At 46.6% G+C, this 17,857-nt stretch overlaps 1 protein-coding gene across 1 annotated transcript in view; it reads right to left on the reverse strand.

Moving 5' to 3' along the window:
* Window positions 1-2,192: 2,192 nt before the first annotated feature.
* Window positions 2,193-17,857, reverse strand: part of LOC140484580 (uncharacterized) — a 62,923-nt gene continuing 47,258 nt past the window's right edge. The window contains exons 3-7 of the mRNA XM_072583034.1: window positions 14,430-14,509; window positions 12,848-13,669; window positions 7,931-8,111; window positions 6,018-6,165; window positions 2,193-4,289 (exon numbers count right to left, since the gene is read on the reverse strand). Coding sequence (XP_072439135.1) covers window positions 3,985-4,289; window positions 6,018-6,165; window positions 7,931-8,111; window positions 12,848-13,669; window positions 14,430-14,509 — 1,536 coding nt within the window. The 3' untranslated portion in view covers window positions 2,193-3,984. The remainder of the gene's footprint in view (window positions 4,290-6,017; window positions 6,166-7,930; window positions 8,112-12,847; window positions 13,670-14,429; window positions 14,510-17,857) is intronic.

Genomic DNA, 17,857 nt, shown 5'->3' on the forward strand with positions numbered 1-17,857 from the left:
GCCTCCCACTTGTCTACTTTGGAGTGTCTGAGGGCTAATAGTCAATGTATAAATGTTCCCAGAACCAATCTCAAAAGAGGACTTATAAACAGAAATCTCCCCCTGCCAACCACCACTGAGTAATGAACAGTGTCTTCAAACACAGCCCCTCTGTAAACAAGCTAAACTTGAATTTCCCTCACCTTGACCAGAGGCACTTAAAAAAGCGAGCAACCAATGAAACAAACATTCCGGTAAGAAGGGGCACTGCAACCAAGCAATAAAGAAACCCAAACAAGTTAATTTGAAACCTCATTCCCGGACCTGGTTCCAGCGATGCCCATTGGGTTGGGAGACATCTCAATTGGGACATTGTGCACAGCGCAGGGGCACACCAGCTTGGATATAAATTTGGGGGAGGGGGAAGCAGACACGGGTTCGTTGAGTTGAACAAACCCCTCCACAGCCATCTTGGCCAGACCCAGGAGGAGGCCTACTCGTTGGACTGAAGGGTCTGTTTCCATGCTGTATGGCTCTGAGTTACTCCAGCCGGAGTGACAAAAGGTCAGGAGTGTTGGGCTAAAGTGCAGGTGAATGTCAAGGAGCAACCCCTTCAAATAAAACACCAATGAGGTGCTACAATCTCACCGAGCCTGCGGCAATGCAGGAAATGGACACAAGATCTTAAAAAAGACAACCGACCTGGGATCGCCCTGACCATTTTAGCCAAAGTGATTGGTGGAGATCTTGTGGAAACAGAGACTTGACGGTCTACGTAACCTTTTTGGGAAGGTGGTGGGACAGGCTGTAAAAGCCGGCTTTTCTGAAAGCGAATAGACTAGGTTTTGCTAAACCTTCAATAAACACTGGAAACGTTCCAGTTGCTTTAGTTTCTTCAGCATGTTAAGAGGGTTGTCAAAGCCTGGGAGATGTGGATTGACTAGAATGGGAGTGGGTATGGGGCACCTCAGACTGGAAAAGCAGAGGAAAGCTGTTCTATTTCGAGCAGGGAGGTCGGGTTAGATTTGATGGCAATGTTCAAAATTATCGATGGAGTAAATAAAGAGTTTCTGTTGCCAGATCAGAGTCAATATCAGATTTTTTTAAAAATTCATTCATGGGAATGGGGGTGTCGTTAGTTAGACCAGCATTTATTGCTCATTCCTAATTGCTCAGAGGGCAGCTAAGAGTCAACCACGTTGTTGTGGGTCTGGAATCACATGTAGGCCAAACCAGGTAAGGATAGCAGATTCCCTTCCCTCAAGGACGTTAATGATTCAGGTGGGCTTTTCCCAACAGTCAATTCATGGTCATCATTAGACACCTAATTCGAGATTCTCTCCGGCAAGATTTGAACCCAGACTCCAAAACATTAGCTGAGTTTCTGGATTAATAGTCTAGCAATAAATCCACTGGGACATTGCCTTCCCAATGGACTGTGACTGGTGAAAATAAGATCAGAGATAACAGGAGAAAACATTTTAAAAACTAAAGTGCTCGTGTGAGCTGATGCCCGAAAAGCTAAAGGATAATCGGGTAATAATGGGATGAGGGGTAAATGCCATGGGGTAATAGCACTGAGTTCGTAAGCCTGAGGCCTAGCTCAATATTTTTGGAACGTATGTATAAATCCCAACATGGAATTTAAATACTCATAGTAAAATCCAGAATTAAATGCAAGTTTCAGTGATGGAACCATGATTGACTGTTGCAAAATGAAAATTCCAATGGGTTCACTCATGTCCTTTAGGGAAGGAAATCTGTGTTCTGGTCCATGTGACTCCACACCCACAGCAATGTGCTTGACTCTGAACTATCCCCTGAAATAGTCTAGCGAGCCACTCAGTTCAATTAAGGATAGGAATAAAAATGCAGGCCTCACCCAGCGACATCCACATCCCACAAAGGAATGAAAAAAAAACAGGCAAAATGATTTCAGGGCTACAAAGATTAGATGTAGCAAAAAGGGTTAGACCACCCCTAATGACAGACAGGTAGAAGCTGGAGTGTAATATTGTCTTCAGGATACCCAGACCGTAGGGAGGGGAAGTAGGTGGGAAGGCCAGTTGTCATTGTCTGATTTGCACTGGAATGTGTAATTGTGAATGTCAGAGTGAATGCAGGATTGTGATGCTCCCACAGTCAGTCCCTGCCTATTCCAGTTCAATTCAGGTCCAATCCAAGTCCACAAATAAATCACACGTGTACAACAAAGTCAAAGTTTATTGGGAAACTATGCAACAATGTAGTAGACTATACATTTAATACTGTACTGTGAAATAAAAACACAATGAAGTACAAAACTATACATTTTAAATACAGTTCAAATGACTGTACCAAGAAATTCCTTTCACCCAACTAATGAACTAGGTGCAATTCTCATCCCAAAGTGGCACTGACCACTCTTTGAACAGCCATGGAAATCCATTCAAACAGGAGCCTTAAATTTAATTTAGTTTTCCTTTTTAAAAAAATGCAGAATTGCAAACGCAGGCTAGAGCCATTTGTGACAACATTCACAAAAAGTCAGGATTGGTGATGGATTGCTGGGTTATAGTTGCAGTGTAGTTAAAGAAGAAACAATGGCAAGAATACTTTTGGCAGGTGAATCTTTTTTCCAGGTAATGATATCGTTCTTCTTTCACATTGTTAAAAAAAAGTATCATTTTCTTTGAAGGAATGCTTTGATTAAATGTTTCGTGTTATGAGAAATTGGTTTTGCTAGTTGACAATCCTGGGCGTCTTGGCAACATAGAAAAGATCAGAGAATTTTCTCCCTCATAAAATGATATATTTCCAGATTCCCTAACAACAAAGGGGAAGTTTGGCTTTAATCTCCATGGCAACATGAGCCTGGTGGTAAGTCGGCCATTTTGGAGGCACGGCCTGCACATAGGTACTGGGCGTTTGAGTTCAAAGGTCAGTGGTAAGTGGCCACACAATGCCCTCGAGTTCAAATATTGGTGGTAAGTGACAATACAAATTTAGAAACTTTAGATGCAAAAAGCTGCTACATTTATAAACAAATAGAAATAAATGATATCTTAAAATTTATATTAATAACTTATAGAAGTAGTATTTGTTTCCCTTTGTCTTGCTGCTTATAACAATGACTAAATAACAAACCTGCATATAAAAGGAAAGATTCTGGTCCCAGACTTTCCAAGTGCATCTTTTTACACATGTATTTTCCAATAAATAATTATCCAAAACAATGGAAAGACAACAGAAGGAGCTGGTTTCTAAAAATGGAGACATCATAATATTAGAAAAGAAACAATTCAACAAAAAAAAGGGGGAATAATTGCACTTGAGATGTAGCCAGTGAGATTATCTTGGTAAATAAAATCTTTCTCAAGGACCTTTTGGAAGAATCATTGAAAATAATAAACCTGACTGTCGTGAGGTTTAGTTGTCCCCAGTCTGAAATTATTACAACTTTCGTCAAAAACTTCTTCAACATGAAATAAAAAATATTGGGACAGTGATTTCCATACAATCAGAATTACACCGAAACATACTGTCACAGAACACACAAACTTTGATACAAAAGAAAGCCTCATTAAAAGTGCTAGTTTGCTACTTGGTGTTTCGGTAATTGTGGAGTCTATTTTGTTTTTTGCAAAGTCACTGGCAAAACAGAGTCTTTGTTTGAGACTGCAGTGATATCAGCAAGGGATCACCTCAGTAGTATGTTGAAATGTTGATTGGAACAGTGGGTTTCCGAAGATCAGAAGTACCTCTCACCCTGTTGCAAAACTTTAGAGTCACAGAGAAACTGAGGGAAGAGAGCGAGAGAGTGTGAATGAGAGAGAGCGCGAGTAGGGGAACAATCTTAACCATGGTTGCCAGACATGACGTGATCACCCTGTCCAGTCTATCTTCACTGGAGATCAAAATTAGGCCTAGCTGGAAATCTAGTGTTGCACACCATCTCAGCAGTAACTGACAGGGTACGTTGGGTCAAATCTGTTCCCCACATAGAGAGTCCATGTAGTGTAAACCCTACACATTCAGTATCCCCACCCCACAGTCCTCAGGCTCTGTGCAATGCAGAGAGTTAATCCCTAACCGTTGGACCGAAGATGCTTCCTTGTTCTCCAGGTTCTGCTCAGTCAGTGGTGGCTTCTCCCCGACGCATTTCCTGCTGCTCTCTGGGCAGTTCTGCACGTAGATGACCCTGTTGTACGCCTTCAGTCTCTTCCACAGTTGCACGTACACTTTGCACTGCACGTACATGAACACAAGTCCCCCAGTGAAGCCAATTGCCACAACCACCAGCTTAGTCCAGAATGGCCACTCCAAAATACCTGCAAGGATGGATTAAAAATGCGTAATTTAACATGCGGTCATCACCGGTTCATGTTGCCGTGCACTTGGGCTGGAAGATTGAAAGAAAAACCATCAAATTATTCCTGATACTATGAGACTTTAATTCCCAAAGCACCACCTCAATGTCTTTGTCCCTCAGCCCTGCCTGCCTGAAACCACAGAGCATGAGGAGACCATTCAAGGCTGTGTTGTCTTTCCATAGGATCGTGGATAGTATGACAGTGTTTTGCATTCCACCTTCCCAACCACCCCTGATGATCTTTGATTCTCGGGCCTAGCAAGACCTGAGCTATGTCTACCTGAAAAATATTCAAGGACCCCACCTCTAGTGCCTTCTGAAGCAGAGAGTTCCAAAGTCACATAGTACTCAGAGCAAAGACCTTCCCCAGGGATTTCTACATCTCCATATCCAACCCTCAGCCACTCCCACAAGAGACCCCTATGCCATCCACACAGCCAGTCCCAGCCCGAAGGCCATCACACACCTCCTCCCTCTGATATCGTTCCTGAACATCTGTGAATCTTCAGGTCCCACCTTTCTGCAACATCTGACCAATCATACTCAACTCTTTATTCCTCAGAGTCAAAACATGTGGTGCTGGAAAAGCACAGCAGGTCAGGCAAGCATCCAAGGAGCAGGGGAGTCGATTTTTTGGGATGAAGGGCTTAGGCCCAAAACATCAATTCTCCTGTTCCTTGGACCTGTTGCCTGACCGGTTGTGCTTTTCCAGCCCCACTCTCTTCGGTTCTGACTCTCCAGCATCTGCAGTGCTCACTTCCCCTTCATTCATCAAATCCGGGCTCACATTCCTTCTAGTCCAACATCTGAACCAGGAGATTGCACACTCACACTGAACACACTGAAAACCAGTACTGTACCCCAGTGTTATACAGTGACAGACCTGTCCCCACCAGTACTGTCACACAATGTTATACAATGACAGACTTGTCCCCACCAGTACTGTACCCCATAGTTACACAGTGACCAGACCAGTCCCCACCAGTATTGTACCCCCATGTTGTACAGTGACAGACCTGTATTTAATGGTATGAATGATCAAAGGTCTGAGAAGTACCAGGAACTGGCAGTTCCCAATTTTAACTGAGGAGCTGAGGAGGCAGAATGAAGTGTCATTGACAGCTGACAGGGTCATGCTCCCACCCCAGCTCCGCCACATGCCCCCAGTGCAGCCAAGCTGCAGGTTTAAGGGAATAGATGAGATATCCACCCAATGCAACCCCCCAACACCCCCCCTCATATAACCATATATTTTTCAAAAAGAACCATCCCAAAGTGAGTTCTCCACTGGGAGCCAGGAGGAGGATCTCAGTCTCCTCTCGATGAGTTCAAGCAGGCGATTCAGCCAAGCCTTAGCAGCTAGGCCTCAGCTGTCTCAGAACCGCCCCCTTCCCCCTCCAACCCAGAATGGGTGAGGTGTCAGTTGCACACTGAGGGAGGAGGTGAGGATTTAGTGAGGCACGGATTAAGTGGAGGTGCAGACATTAGAAACACCCAGAGACTTCATCCCTGGCTTCAACAACTGGGTTCCTAACCCGCATCCCATAGGGACAGGCCCAGAGTTAAAACAAGCCGTTCTGAGAGATTTACCTTTCAACTCACAGATGGGAACAGAGACATTCCGAAAGGTATAAAGAATCTCTCAGATATTTGGAGGGGAGGAGGAGGAGGAAGGGTTTGCACGTACCGCTGGTCTGGCCTTGTTTTATCTCCTCCGCTGTCCTGTCAATGAGGACATATAGTGACCACACCACACAGGTAATGGCGATGATATGGAATGTGACAGAGCACAGTATCTTTCTCCTCTCACTGGACGTCATCTGCAACCTCTCCCACTGTGTAAAGGAAGATGACAATCATTAGACTGAAAAGAGGTCATCAGACCGTAAGCTATTGGAGCAGAATTTGGCCTTTCAGCCCATCGAGTCTGCTCCACCATCCAATCATGGCTGATTATGTTTCTCGACCCTATCCTTCCTACGAACCGCAAAAGCACCAGCTCAATCTAACTTTCGTTTCTAGATTCACGGGAATGTCAAAATCTTGGTCATTGATGGACAGCTTCGCTCAAGTTGGCAGATTTCGGCTGTGCCAGAAAATGGCCTGTGTCAGCCCAGGGCGTGAACACAATCTAGATCAATACTCCAGTGCTACACCAAAAGGGTATATCAAGGTACCCCTGGTTAGCTCAGGGCTACTTTGAATCCCAGGTATGTATCACCCAATGAACTTCGCTAACTCTGCCTGTGTGCGCGATCTTATTCTGCACACATTGGTTGATATGCTTGCCCACTGATTGAACTTCATACGTACATTAGAAAAACTGTGCAATGGTTTTGAACAGGTAAAAGTTGCTATTTATATATGGATTCTCTCTTTTCAATAGACAGACAGGCTAATGTAGATTCAATCCTTGACCAACTCACTTCTGGATGTGAACAGCACAAAGTGGGAGGCACCCTTGGGCACAAAGTGCATTGTCTCCCTGTCCCTGTAACAAGGACAATTTGCCCTGTTCCGAGAACAGGCTTTCCTCCCCCCGCCCCCACCACACGCACACAGACACACACAGACATGCGCAGACATAGACAGAGAGATATACACATACATAGAGACACACAGAGATACACACGCACACACTGACACATGCACACAGATACAGCCAGAGAGATACACACACATAGACACATGCACACAGATACACACACACACACAAATACACACACACACATATAGACACTTACAAGCACACAGAGACAGATACAAACACACACACAACCCACAGCTAGAGACACACAGACACACACATAGACACACAGACACAAACACAAAGTCATTGCATAGCAGAATAACCACCAGAAAAATAATTTAAGCAAAAACAAAATCAGAGTGTGTGTCTCTGCAGCACCTTCCACAGCCTCAGGATGTCCTGAAGGACTGCACGTCCAGTGAAATACACTTCTCAACTGCAATATGGGAACAGGGAGGGGTCCGGACAATCTGCACACAGCAAGATCCGGCGGTTTTTGAGGGGTTGGTTGAAGGGATAAACGTCGGTGTGGGCACTGGGCCCTCTTTTCCAAAATCATCCCGATGGGACCTTTGCTCTACCTGGGATACGGTTAGGGCCAGCCACAGCAGAAACTGGCACAGTTCCCTCCGGTCACTGGCTATTTGTCCTGTGCCAGGAGGAGTGGGTGAGGGCTCCTAATGTCTGATCCAGAGGGTGTTAAAGTAAAACAAAAAGAGGTGGCAAGATGATGCCACCTTCCTTCCAGTATAGCTTGGTGCAACGTGTGCCTGTTTAAGAGACAAAAAAACAGAAATTGCTGGAAAAGCTCAGCACATTATGGAGAGAAATCAGAGTTAACGTTTCAGGTGGAGAGACCCTTCCTCAGAACTGTGCCTGCAGGAATGCGTGACGTTAATTGTGGGGGGGGTGGGGGGGGGGGGGGAGAAAGGCCACCTCCTTTCTGGAGAAAGCCCATATTCTCCTCAATGACTTTTACCAAATCTATAGGCAAAAGTAGGCAATCCCACTCTGTCCTTCCCTCACCCACACCTCCACAAATCCCTACATCCTTATCGCTTTTTACTTACTTTTCTCAGTGGTTTTAATTTGGTTTCCATGATGAACTCATATTTGCAGAGCTCACAGCAGCGAGTGTCAGAGCTCTTGATCCACTGCTGGAGACAGGCTTGGTGTACGTAGCGGAGGCTCCCGGTGCAGTGACACGGCGTGATGAGGGGTCCTTCATCATCTCCTTCACAGTGACAGATCCTGAATAAAGGGTAGAGTCAATTAATCACAGAGATCCAACTCACACACAACTGCGTTAGGTTGCTGCTTTGCTTAAACCGTGGTTACGCACTACCTTCTCTTGCACAGGAGCTTCATCTACCGCAGCCAAGACATCAGCATAAACTATTCACTACAGCAGCGGCAAGTATTAATAAAAGATAATCAGGGGACAGAATTTGAACATCACTGAGAAAAAAAGACATTTTGTTGAAGCTTGCATCAGGACACTTCACAAGAATGCCAGAACACAAATAATTGTACTACATGAGAGGACGGCGCTTACTGGTTGGCAAATGGAGTCTGACTGCTTGACATGTTTCCATGGAGAATACACCAGTTAATTGACTGATTATTACACTTGCCGATCAATTAACATTCTCCTGTACAGTATAAATATTGACTTTTCCCTTGAATTGGTATTCTTGTGAATTATTCTGATTCACCAATGTTACCCAAACAAGTTTAGTCAAGGCACTCATGTAAAAGTTGAGCCATCGCTTTTGTACTAAACTCAACTGGATGAGGAACACAAAGTGACTGTGGTCAAGTGGACAGGGATTGAGCTGCCAAGAGAAGGAGGCAGGAGTTTTATGGAAATGGGAAAAGCAAAGCTTTCTTCCGAGCAAGTCAACTGGCCTCATTCAAAGTGCAGCCCAAGGAGTTCAAAGTTCACAGTCAATATTTGACAACCACAGGCTGGTAACATCATGGTTCCTCCAATTTCCCCCTTTATTGGGCCTCTTGTGCTTCATTCAGGACAATAAAGCAGCGCAGGTTAAAATAATTCCCACCTAATGCCACAGTCGTTCACTCACTGCCTCCTGCATAAACCTCCTCCAGTCCATGTCAAAGTCCTTGGAAAATACCACAATCGCTTTAAATAGAGACTTGATGGCCCATTCCAGTCTGGATTTCAACTCTAAACCAGGTCTCGATTCCCTCCAGGATGAAGGTCATGTGCAGGCACCTCAAAATGTGGAAAATCAAGAAGGGCAGCATCCCACCAAATCCCATCTCCTCAAAAAGTTTCCTCTCACTCTCATTTGCTCCAACTTTTTAAAAAATTGTTCTTCCAATGGGACGGGAGGGCAGCATTTGCAGCCCTGGTATTGAGAGACTTGCTCAGTCATTTCAGTTAAGAGTCAACCACATTGCTGTGGGTCTGGAGTCACATGTAGGCCAGACCAGGTAAGGATGTCGGATTTCCCTCGCTGAAGGGAACCAGATGGATTTTTCCAACAACCATTCTCATCACCGAGTCTTGGATCACTCAGGCACGTGAGGTCTTGATCGTGTTTGGGTGGTTAGTTCAGTTAAAGGCCTCCTTCAAGATCCTCAGTCGTGTATGCACCTCTGAAAGCTTGCGACTTCAAGTGAACCTGTTGAACTATGACCTGGTGCGACACGACTTCTGGCCTTGCCCACCCCAATCCAACACCGGCACCTCCACATCAAAGAAGCATCAAACATTTCATTGAATATCCTTTTTAAAAAAAAACAGAGCTTGTTGCCAGCTCTCACTGGACCCCAGAGGCAAAGCAAATTCAAAAACAAACTTAGATCCAAACGTGCCTGCAATAACAACATTCGAAAGCCGCTCATGACTCGACAATTTCCTTTTGATAATTTGAGCAAAACACAAATGTTTATACAGGAGAGGAGAGTGCTTATTGGTTGGCAAGTGGAGTCTGATGGGTTGACGTGTTGCCATGGAGAATGCACCAGTTAATTGACTGATTGATCTGGAATAAGCGAAGGCTTTGCATCACCAAGCCACAGAAACAGGCCCATCACAAATGGGACAGTGCGATCAAACTAGAGCCTGGAGGTCACTTGGCCCCAGTCATCTTTCTTCCAGTTTCTGATGGGACCTCCGCTGATGATAAGCCTGAGGAGGGCTTGGAGGGAGGTAGACAAAAGGTGATTGTTGCAGCCCTCAGTAATATTTTGATCCAGAAAAGCAAATACTGGAAGCTAAACGGTGACATCCACCCCCACTGTCACCCCAGCACCATCCCTCCACCCCCACGCTCCCATAATTCTCACTTACTGGCTCAGGACTGGGCAGCCCTACTCAATAAAATAGTGAACACAGAAACAGGGCATCTGCCTGAACAGGTCCATTCTTGTGCTCATATTCTACAAGTGTTTTCTCCCATCTGTGAGAACTTCTTTTAATCCCTTTTCCTTCATAGTTTCATCTAACGTTCCCTTCGACATCGAAGTGTTTCCCCTTCAATGGCTCCTGGTGATACTGAGTTCCACATTCTCAGTAAGTCTCTGATTAAAGAGATTTGTCCTGAATTCACCATTGGATGTAGTGGTGCCTCTCCCAAATTGATAGCCCCTGGGTTTAGAAGCCCCCAGAAATTGGAACATCTGAATCAATTCATCAAGTGCCAACCTGGAGTGCATTAGGTATTGAGTACAGTGATCGTGCCACAGGGAATGAATAAGATTTTGCAAGGTCTCTATTCCTCTTTAAACTCCAAAGGCAGCCATGTTGAAAACTGGGTAAACAGTTACCTGCCTCATTTAGCTTCTGAGAGTTATTCTCTTCAGGGAGTTGTCAGGTACGTGGCAGTGAGGGGAATGTTGGCCTTGGTAAATGAGGTCCCTGGGCCCAACCACAACATTGTACCCCAGAGTGAAACACATCCTTGTGTACTGGCTGCCCATTACACACGGCGAACTTGATGCAAGTAAAAACCTTGAGAGAGGAGTTCAAAGATATGCAGGCTAAGGGGATTGGCCATCCTTAACTGCCCCGTGATGTCCAGGGATGGTGGATTGGCCATGGGAAATGCAGGGTTACGGGGATAGGGTAGGAGTGTGGATCTGGGTGAGATGCTCTTCAGGGGGTCAGTGTGGACTCGATGGGCTAAATGGTCTCTTTCCACCTTGTAGAAATTCGATGATTCTATAAGTGGCTGAGTTTCGGCTGACTGTCAATGACAATGACACTATGTCAACACTTATAGCATCTGCCTCCAGACTCTCTCACTCACTCTCCGACGCAGAAATCAATGAGCTGAAAAAATGCCAAAGAGCCAGTACATCAAAGAGACAGAGTGAGAGAGATCTTTAGTCAAGAAACATCAACAGTCAACGGCCAGAAAATCCTGATCTTACAGTGGAGTGGCTCATGCACAAGACACACACTGTAGCAGCAGTGAGTCACTTGTGTCTACACCACCATTTACTGGGATCACAACTGATCTGACTGTGGTCTCAACTCTGCTTTCCTGTCAGTATAGGCATAGCTTTAAGGTGAGAGGGGAAAGATTTAAAAGGCACTTAAGGGGTAACTTTTTCACACAGAGGGTGCTGCATGTGTGGAATGAGTTACCGGAGGAAGTGGTGGAGGCTGGTACAATTACACTTAAAAGGCATCTGGAAGGTTCTGATTCCTGATGAAGAACTTATGCCTAAAGCTCCTGCTCCTCGGATGCTGCCTGACCTGCTGTGCTTTTCCAGCACCACACTTTTTGAATCTGGATGGGGACATGAACAGGAAGGGTTTAGGGTGATATGGGCTAAACTCTGGCAAATGGGACTAGATGAGTTTAGGATTTCTGGTCAGCATGGACAAGTTGGGCCGAAGGGTCTGTTTCCGTGCTGTGTGATTCTAGGACTCTATGATTCTACAACTCTATGATTCTACATGATCTTACCACAACTGTAATGAGGGCTGGTTGTTCTCAAAAGCAGAAGTATCTCAATTCAGTGAAGCATTACCCTTGCTACTGATAAGTTATCTTTATATACAGAGCCAGCAATTAAACCTCTATCACTTCTGCACAGCCAAACTATTCTCTAACCAACCCCTTCAGAGACTTTAGGACACACCTCTGGAGCAGGTGGGACTTGAACCCAGGTCCCTTGGGCCAGAGGTAGGCATACTACTGCTGGGTCACAGGAACCTAACCAAGGGACATCAATTCTCTAAATAACCTGTTATGAAACAACACTGGAGTAAGTGAGGCATGAACCCAAACAAGGGACATAACAAATTGGTTGATATTTGCCTGCAGGGTGTTCACTTTAATATTGAGATGTTTTATAGAATCTCTACAGTGTGAAAGTAGGCCATTCAACCCATCGGGCTTATACTGACCAGCATCCCACCAAAGACCCAACACCCACCCCGCCCCATCCTGTTGCTCTATTTCCTAAGGCTAACCAACCTCGCCAACACATCCTTGAACACTACGGGCAATTCTGCGTGGCCAATCCACCCTAACCTGCGCATCTTTGGACTGTGGGAAGAAACCGGAGCAAACCCATGCAGACACGGGGAGAATGTACAAACTCCACACAGATAGTCGCCCGAGGCTGGAATCGAACCTGGGACCCTGGCGCTGTGAGGCAGCAGTGCTAACCCACTGAGCTATCACGCCGCAAGTCCCTCAGTTTCAGCCGTATTTCAGACTCGTGTTACTCAATAATCAGGCTCCTCCTGGTGAAAATGAAACTTTGGAAGATCTAGAGCGGGCAGCTGCTCTCATGAGCAAAGAGCAGGAATCCATCGACTGTTGTAAAAGCAAGCTCCTACCAAGCACCATGTTACAGTCTAGCCAATCACGGAAAGGAATAGCGTAGCACAGCGAGAGGTGCAGATGGTTTACAGTTTAAGGAGGCTTTATGGGAGGGTGGGAGGCAGGGTGGACAATGGGAGAGGTGGGTGGGGGGGGGCTATTATTTGAAGAACCAACCTGCACACTTCCCAGGATGGTGAGAGAGGGGACGTGGGGCACCATTTCAGAGACGTCAGGGAAGGACGTTCAAGGTCGCTGTCTCCCTCGAATGAGCAAAGAGGAGCTCGCTGGTCTCCAGCGTTCACTTCCAAACCAGCAGCAGCGGAATCGTCTTCGAAGACATCGTCGTCTCCGATGTCGCCGGAGCAGAAGGAGTCGGCGGACGACTTGGCAACGGGCAATCGCGGGCTGCACTGCTTGGGCTCCAGGAGGGTCTTCAGTGTGTACCCGCTGAGGGCGCGCGAGGAAGGGAAGAAGCAGCGATACAGGTACGACATCCGAGTGCTGGGCTCGCCGTCGCTGACTGCGACTTCCACGACACACAGGCCGTCTTTTGTCAATTGGCTGCTGGATAGGCCCGAGCCAGAGGGCAGCCCCTGAGAGCTCAGGCTGTATTTCCGAGCCTTGGAAGAACGCTCCTGCTTTTTGCCGCGTTGCAGTTTCTTGGTCCTCGTCCCCAGCAACGGAGTTAACTTGCCATCAGAGCACGTCTTGTCACCAAAGCTCAGGCCGCTGTCGGTTCGATCGCGGGGCTTCGTGTGCATGTCATTGAGGGACTTGGAATGGTTCAGCCGATCCCCCGACCAAAGGAAATGAGCCAACTCCTCTCCCACAGAGCTTCGCTTCCTGGCTCTCGGGGTCAGGTCTTGCCTGATGACGGTGCTGGTGGTGGCAGCAGCCCCAGGTGGCAGGGAAGGGCTGCCATCGGGCCTACTCAGGAGGACAACCGCAGTCGGCGCAGGACTGTGTGCCGCACGCTCACGGGGAACAGCGTCTGAGCTGCATGCAGGGAAAGCAGGGAGCATGAACAGATGGGAAAAAAGGAGGGGGAAGAAGAAATGAAGACAAACAAAAAAAAACTCAGGATAGATCGTATTTACACTCAGGCCGGCTCTGCCAAAGTCGCTTGTAGGAACTTTTCTTTGATCTTTGGCAGCACAAAAATATGGGGGGGGGGGGGGAAGGATATGCCGTTACACACCAGACACAATGGGCCAAAGGGCCTCAATCCATAATGTAGGAACTCTAGTGTGCCAAAATAAACATGCTACCACATTTTAAATAAAGCACAGTATCCCATTTTAAAAGGGATTACCCGCAGCCAAAAATAAAGAAAGTTATTTGTACTAATTTAATAAGGTATTGAGACATTGTAATGCTAATAGTTCTAATCTCAAAGTTGTCCTTTTAACCAATGACCTGGGATCGTGTGACTATTTGACTAGTGAAGCATCGCTGTCAACACTGATGTCATCTCCAACAAAAGACCACTGGATTAAAGAGAAAGGAATTTGTTTAACCATCTCCTCCACTTCCAAGGAGGTAAATCCGAGTGCCTCGAGTAATGTCACGCTGGAATTTTAGTTTGCACCAGACCAGACTATCCCAGGTACTAAAGCTGCAATGATCGCAGCCTGCGTAGCATCAGTGCTTCTTAAAGCAGCTATGCATCCAGATGGATGCTGAAGGGGAGAGAGAAAGGACAGCCCCAAATATTAGTGGTGTTCACTCAACGACGGAGGACGCAAGTGAGTTTTACCTGCAGATGTCCTGGTCCGAGGGACTGACCGAGGTCTGGGAGAAACTGCGAGGAGCGGTCACTGAAGTCGGGCTACCAACCTGCCATGACACCAGACAAGGCACGTTACTACAACAATGCAGCCGTCTTCAACTCCCTCCCACATAAAAACAGCACCTCGCCCAGTATCATAGCTCCCTTCTGTCACTGGCAGAACCACCAGCAATTGTCGAGGTGAGAACATGCACCATGAAGAATTAGAATTAGAATTCCTACAGTGTGGAAACAGGCCCTTCGGCCCAACAAGTCCACACCAGCCCTCCGAAGAGTAACCCACCCAGACCCATTCCCCAATCCTATATATACCCCTGACTAATGCACCTATCACCATGGGCAAATTAGTTTGGCCAATTGACCTAAACTGCACATCTTTGGATTGTGGGAGGAAACCGGAGCACCCAGAGCAAACCCATGCAGACACGGGGTGAATGTGCAAACTCCACACAGAGAGTTGCCCGAGGCTGGAATCGAACCTGGATCCCTGGTGCTGTGAGGCAGCAGTGCTAACCACTGACCCACCGTGCCATCCCGTGGCACAATGCACTGCCCAGTGCCAACTGTAACCCTCAGACACAGCAGGGCAGCTGAGCACCAGTCCCCAGGCAGCACAGCACAGCGGGACATTCCCAGGTTCACATTGACCTCCAGAGGACAGCAGGGATTTCAGCACCATCGTTCAAAAGGTGACCCAAATAATACTTTTATAAAATAAACCTTTCCCGTGGATCCTGTGCTGCAGAAATCATCCTGTGCCATGTGACACACATGCTCTGTCACATCATTGATATTATTCATTCTCATCACTGGTAAGGTCAGCACTCGTTGACAATCCTTTACAATCCCTGAGGTGGTCACAGTTGACCAGCATCTGCAGGAGCCTCTGCTGTTTTCAAAACACCCGCTCACAGGGTGAGGGCATTGCTAGCTCGGTCAGCATTTATTACCCGTCCCTAAGTGCCCTGGAGAGGTTGGTGGTGAACTGCCTTCATGAACCACTGCTCGCCATGTAGTGTACCAACAAAATTGTGTGGGAGGGAGTTCCCGAATTTTGACCCAGCGCTGAAGGAACGGGGGCGATATGTTTCCAAATCAGAATGGGGAGACACTTGGAGGGGAATTTGCAGATGGTGGTGTCTCCCAAGTATCTGCTGCCCCTGTCCTTCCAGATGGTGGTGGTTGTGGGTTTGGAAGGTGCTGTCGAGTCCTGCACTTTGTTTAGTTGCAAACAAGCAGGGCATTAAGATACAAGCAGGCCACTGTGATACTATTACGGGTTGGCAGTGGCAAAATGGTAATATCTCTCTTCCCCCCCCCCCACCCCAGCTAGTAACTCAATGCCAGGCTAATGGTGAAACAGGGCAAAAGGTGTGGTGCTGGAAAAGCACAGCACACTAGGCAGCATCTGAGGAGCAGGAGAATCGACACTTCAAGCAGAAGCTCTTCATCAGGAATGTGATGAACTGCTTATGCTCAAAACATTGACTCTCTTGCTTCTTGAATGCTGACTGACCGTGCTTTTCCAACACCACACTTTTGGACTCGGAACTCCAGCATCTGCAGTCCTTACTTTCTCCTAATGTTGAAAAGGCATGGGTTCAAATCCCGCCCCCACAACTGGTGGTATCTCAATTTAATAAATAAAATCTGGATGAGTAAAGTTAGTCTCAGTAATGTTGACCGTAAAGCGATCATGGATTGCAAAAACACATTTGGTTCAGTGATCTCCCTTTAAAGGAAGAAAATCTACCATCCTTACTGCTCGATATGTGACTCCAGACCAACAGCAATGCGATTGACTCTCAACTGCCCACTGAAAACTTCAAGCAAGACACTGGAATAAAGGGTAAATTGGAATGGGCAACAGCAGTGACCCCCACATCTCATGGAAGAATAAATGAAAGGCTTTATAAAGGACCAGGTACCCTAATGGTAGGTAGGCTTTACAAGCATAGTTCCAGGAATGAGCAACTTCAGTGATGAGGATACATTGAAGAAGTGTGACTGTTCTCCTGGGGATGGCATGGTGGCTCAGTGGTTAGCACTGCTGCCTCACAGCACCAGGGACCCAGTTTCAATTCCTGCCTCGGGCAACTGTCTGTGTGGAGTTGCACATTCTCCCCGTGTCTGTGTGGGTTTCCTCCCACAGTCCAAAGGTGTGCCGGTCGGGTGGATTGGCGGTGTTAAATTGCCCATAGTGTTCAAGGATGTGCAGGCTAAGTGGGGTAGCCGTGAGAATGGGGGTGATCTGGGTGGGATGCTCTTCAGAAGATGGTCAGTGTGGAATCGACAGGCTGAATGGCCTGCTTCTATTCTCTAGGGATTCTACGAGAGAGCTCATAGAAATTTTCAAAACCATGAGTGGGCTGGGAAGTTCAAGAGAGAGAAACTGCTTGAACTCTTAAAACAAACAAGAATAAAAGGACATAGATATAAAATGACTGGCAAAAGAAGCAAGAACAATGCGAGAATGACTTTGTTTCACACAGCGAGTAGCTAGGGTCTGGAATGCACTTCTTGTAAACCTGATGGAGGCAGGTTCAAATGAGGCTTTCAAGAGGATATTGGATGGTTAGTTGGATAGAAACTGTGAGCAGGAAAATGGAGCAAAAGCAGGTTATTGGGACTAGGGAATTGAACCTCGCTGTGGGTCTGGAGAGCTGCATGTAGACCAGATCAGGCACACATGACTGATGTTCTTCTCTGAAGGACATCAGGTACAATGGGCCAAGTGGCCTCCTTCTGCACCATAACAACCCCAAGGTTTGATTAAGTTACACTTTTAGACATTTTCATTTCGCTCTGGAATCTTTTGAAAAGGAGGCTTTGAAGCATTGCTGCATCTGTATCATCTTTGAAAGTAATGCCCATCAATCCTGTGAAACCACAGCGTTACACCCTCACCCCTGCAGGGAACAGCGAGCACCAGCATATTTCACACAAAGGGAAAGCAGCGCTATGGAAAGCTCACTCAGATTGCTGGGTTCTAAAGGGAGGTAGTTAAAGGAGGGAGGAGGATGGAAGGTTATGGGTCTGGAGTCACATGTAGCCAGACCAAGTAAATATGGCAGCCTCCTTCCCTGAAGCACATCAGTGAACGAGATGTTTTTTTTTACTGCAATGGTTTCACGGTCATCCTTAGATAGAACATAGAACATGACAGCGCACTGCAGGCCCTTCGACCCTCAGTGTTGCGCTGACCTATGGAACCAATCGAAGCATGTCTAGCCATTTTCATCTATATGCTTATCCAATGGTCATTAAGATGGGACTAGATTAGGTTGGGATATCTGGTCAGCATGGACAGGTTGGACCGAAGGGTCTGTTTCCATGCTGTACATCTCTATGACTCTAAATACCCTTAAAGTTGGCGATACTAGACTCTTAATTCC

The sequence above is a fragment of the Chiloscyllium punctatum genome, chromosome 13 (genome assembly GCF_047496795.1).
Source record: "Chiloscyllium punctatum isolate Juve2018m chromosome 13, sChiPun1.3, whole genome shotgun sequence".
Taxonomy (NCBI): Eukaryota; Metazoa; Chordata; class Chondrichthyes; order Orectolobiformes; family Hemiscylliidae; genus Chiloscyllium; species Chiloscyllium punctatum.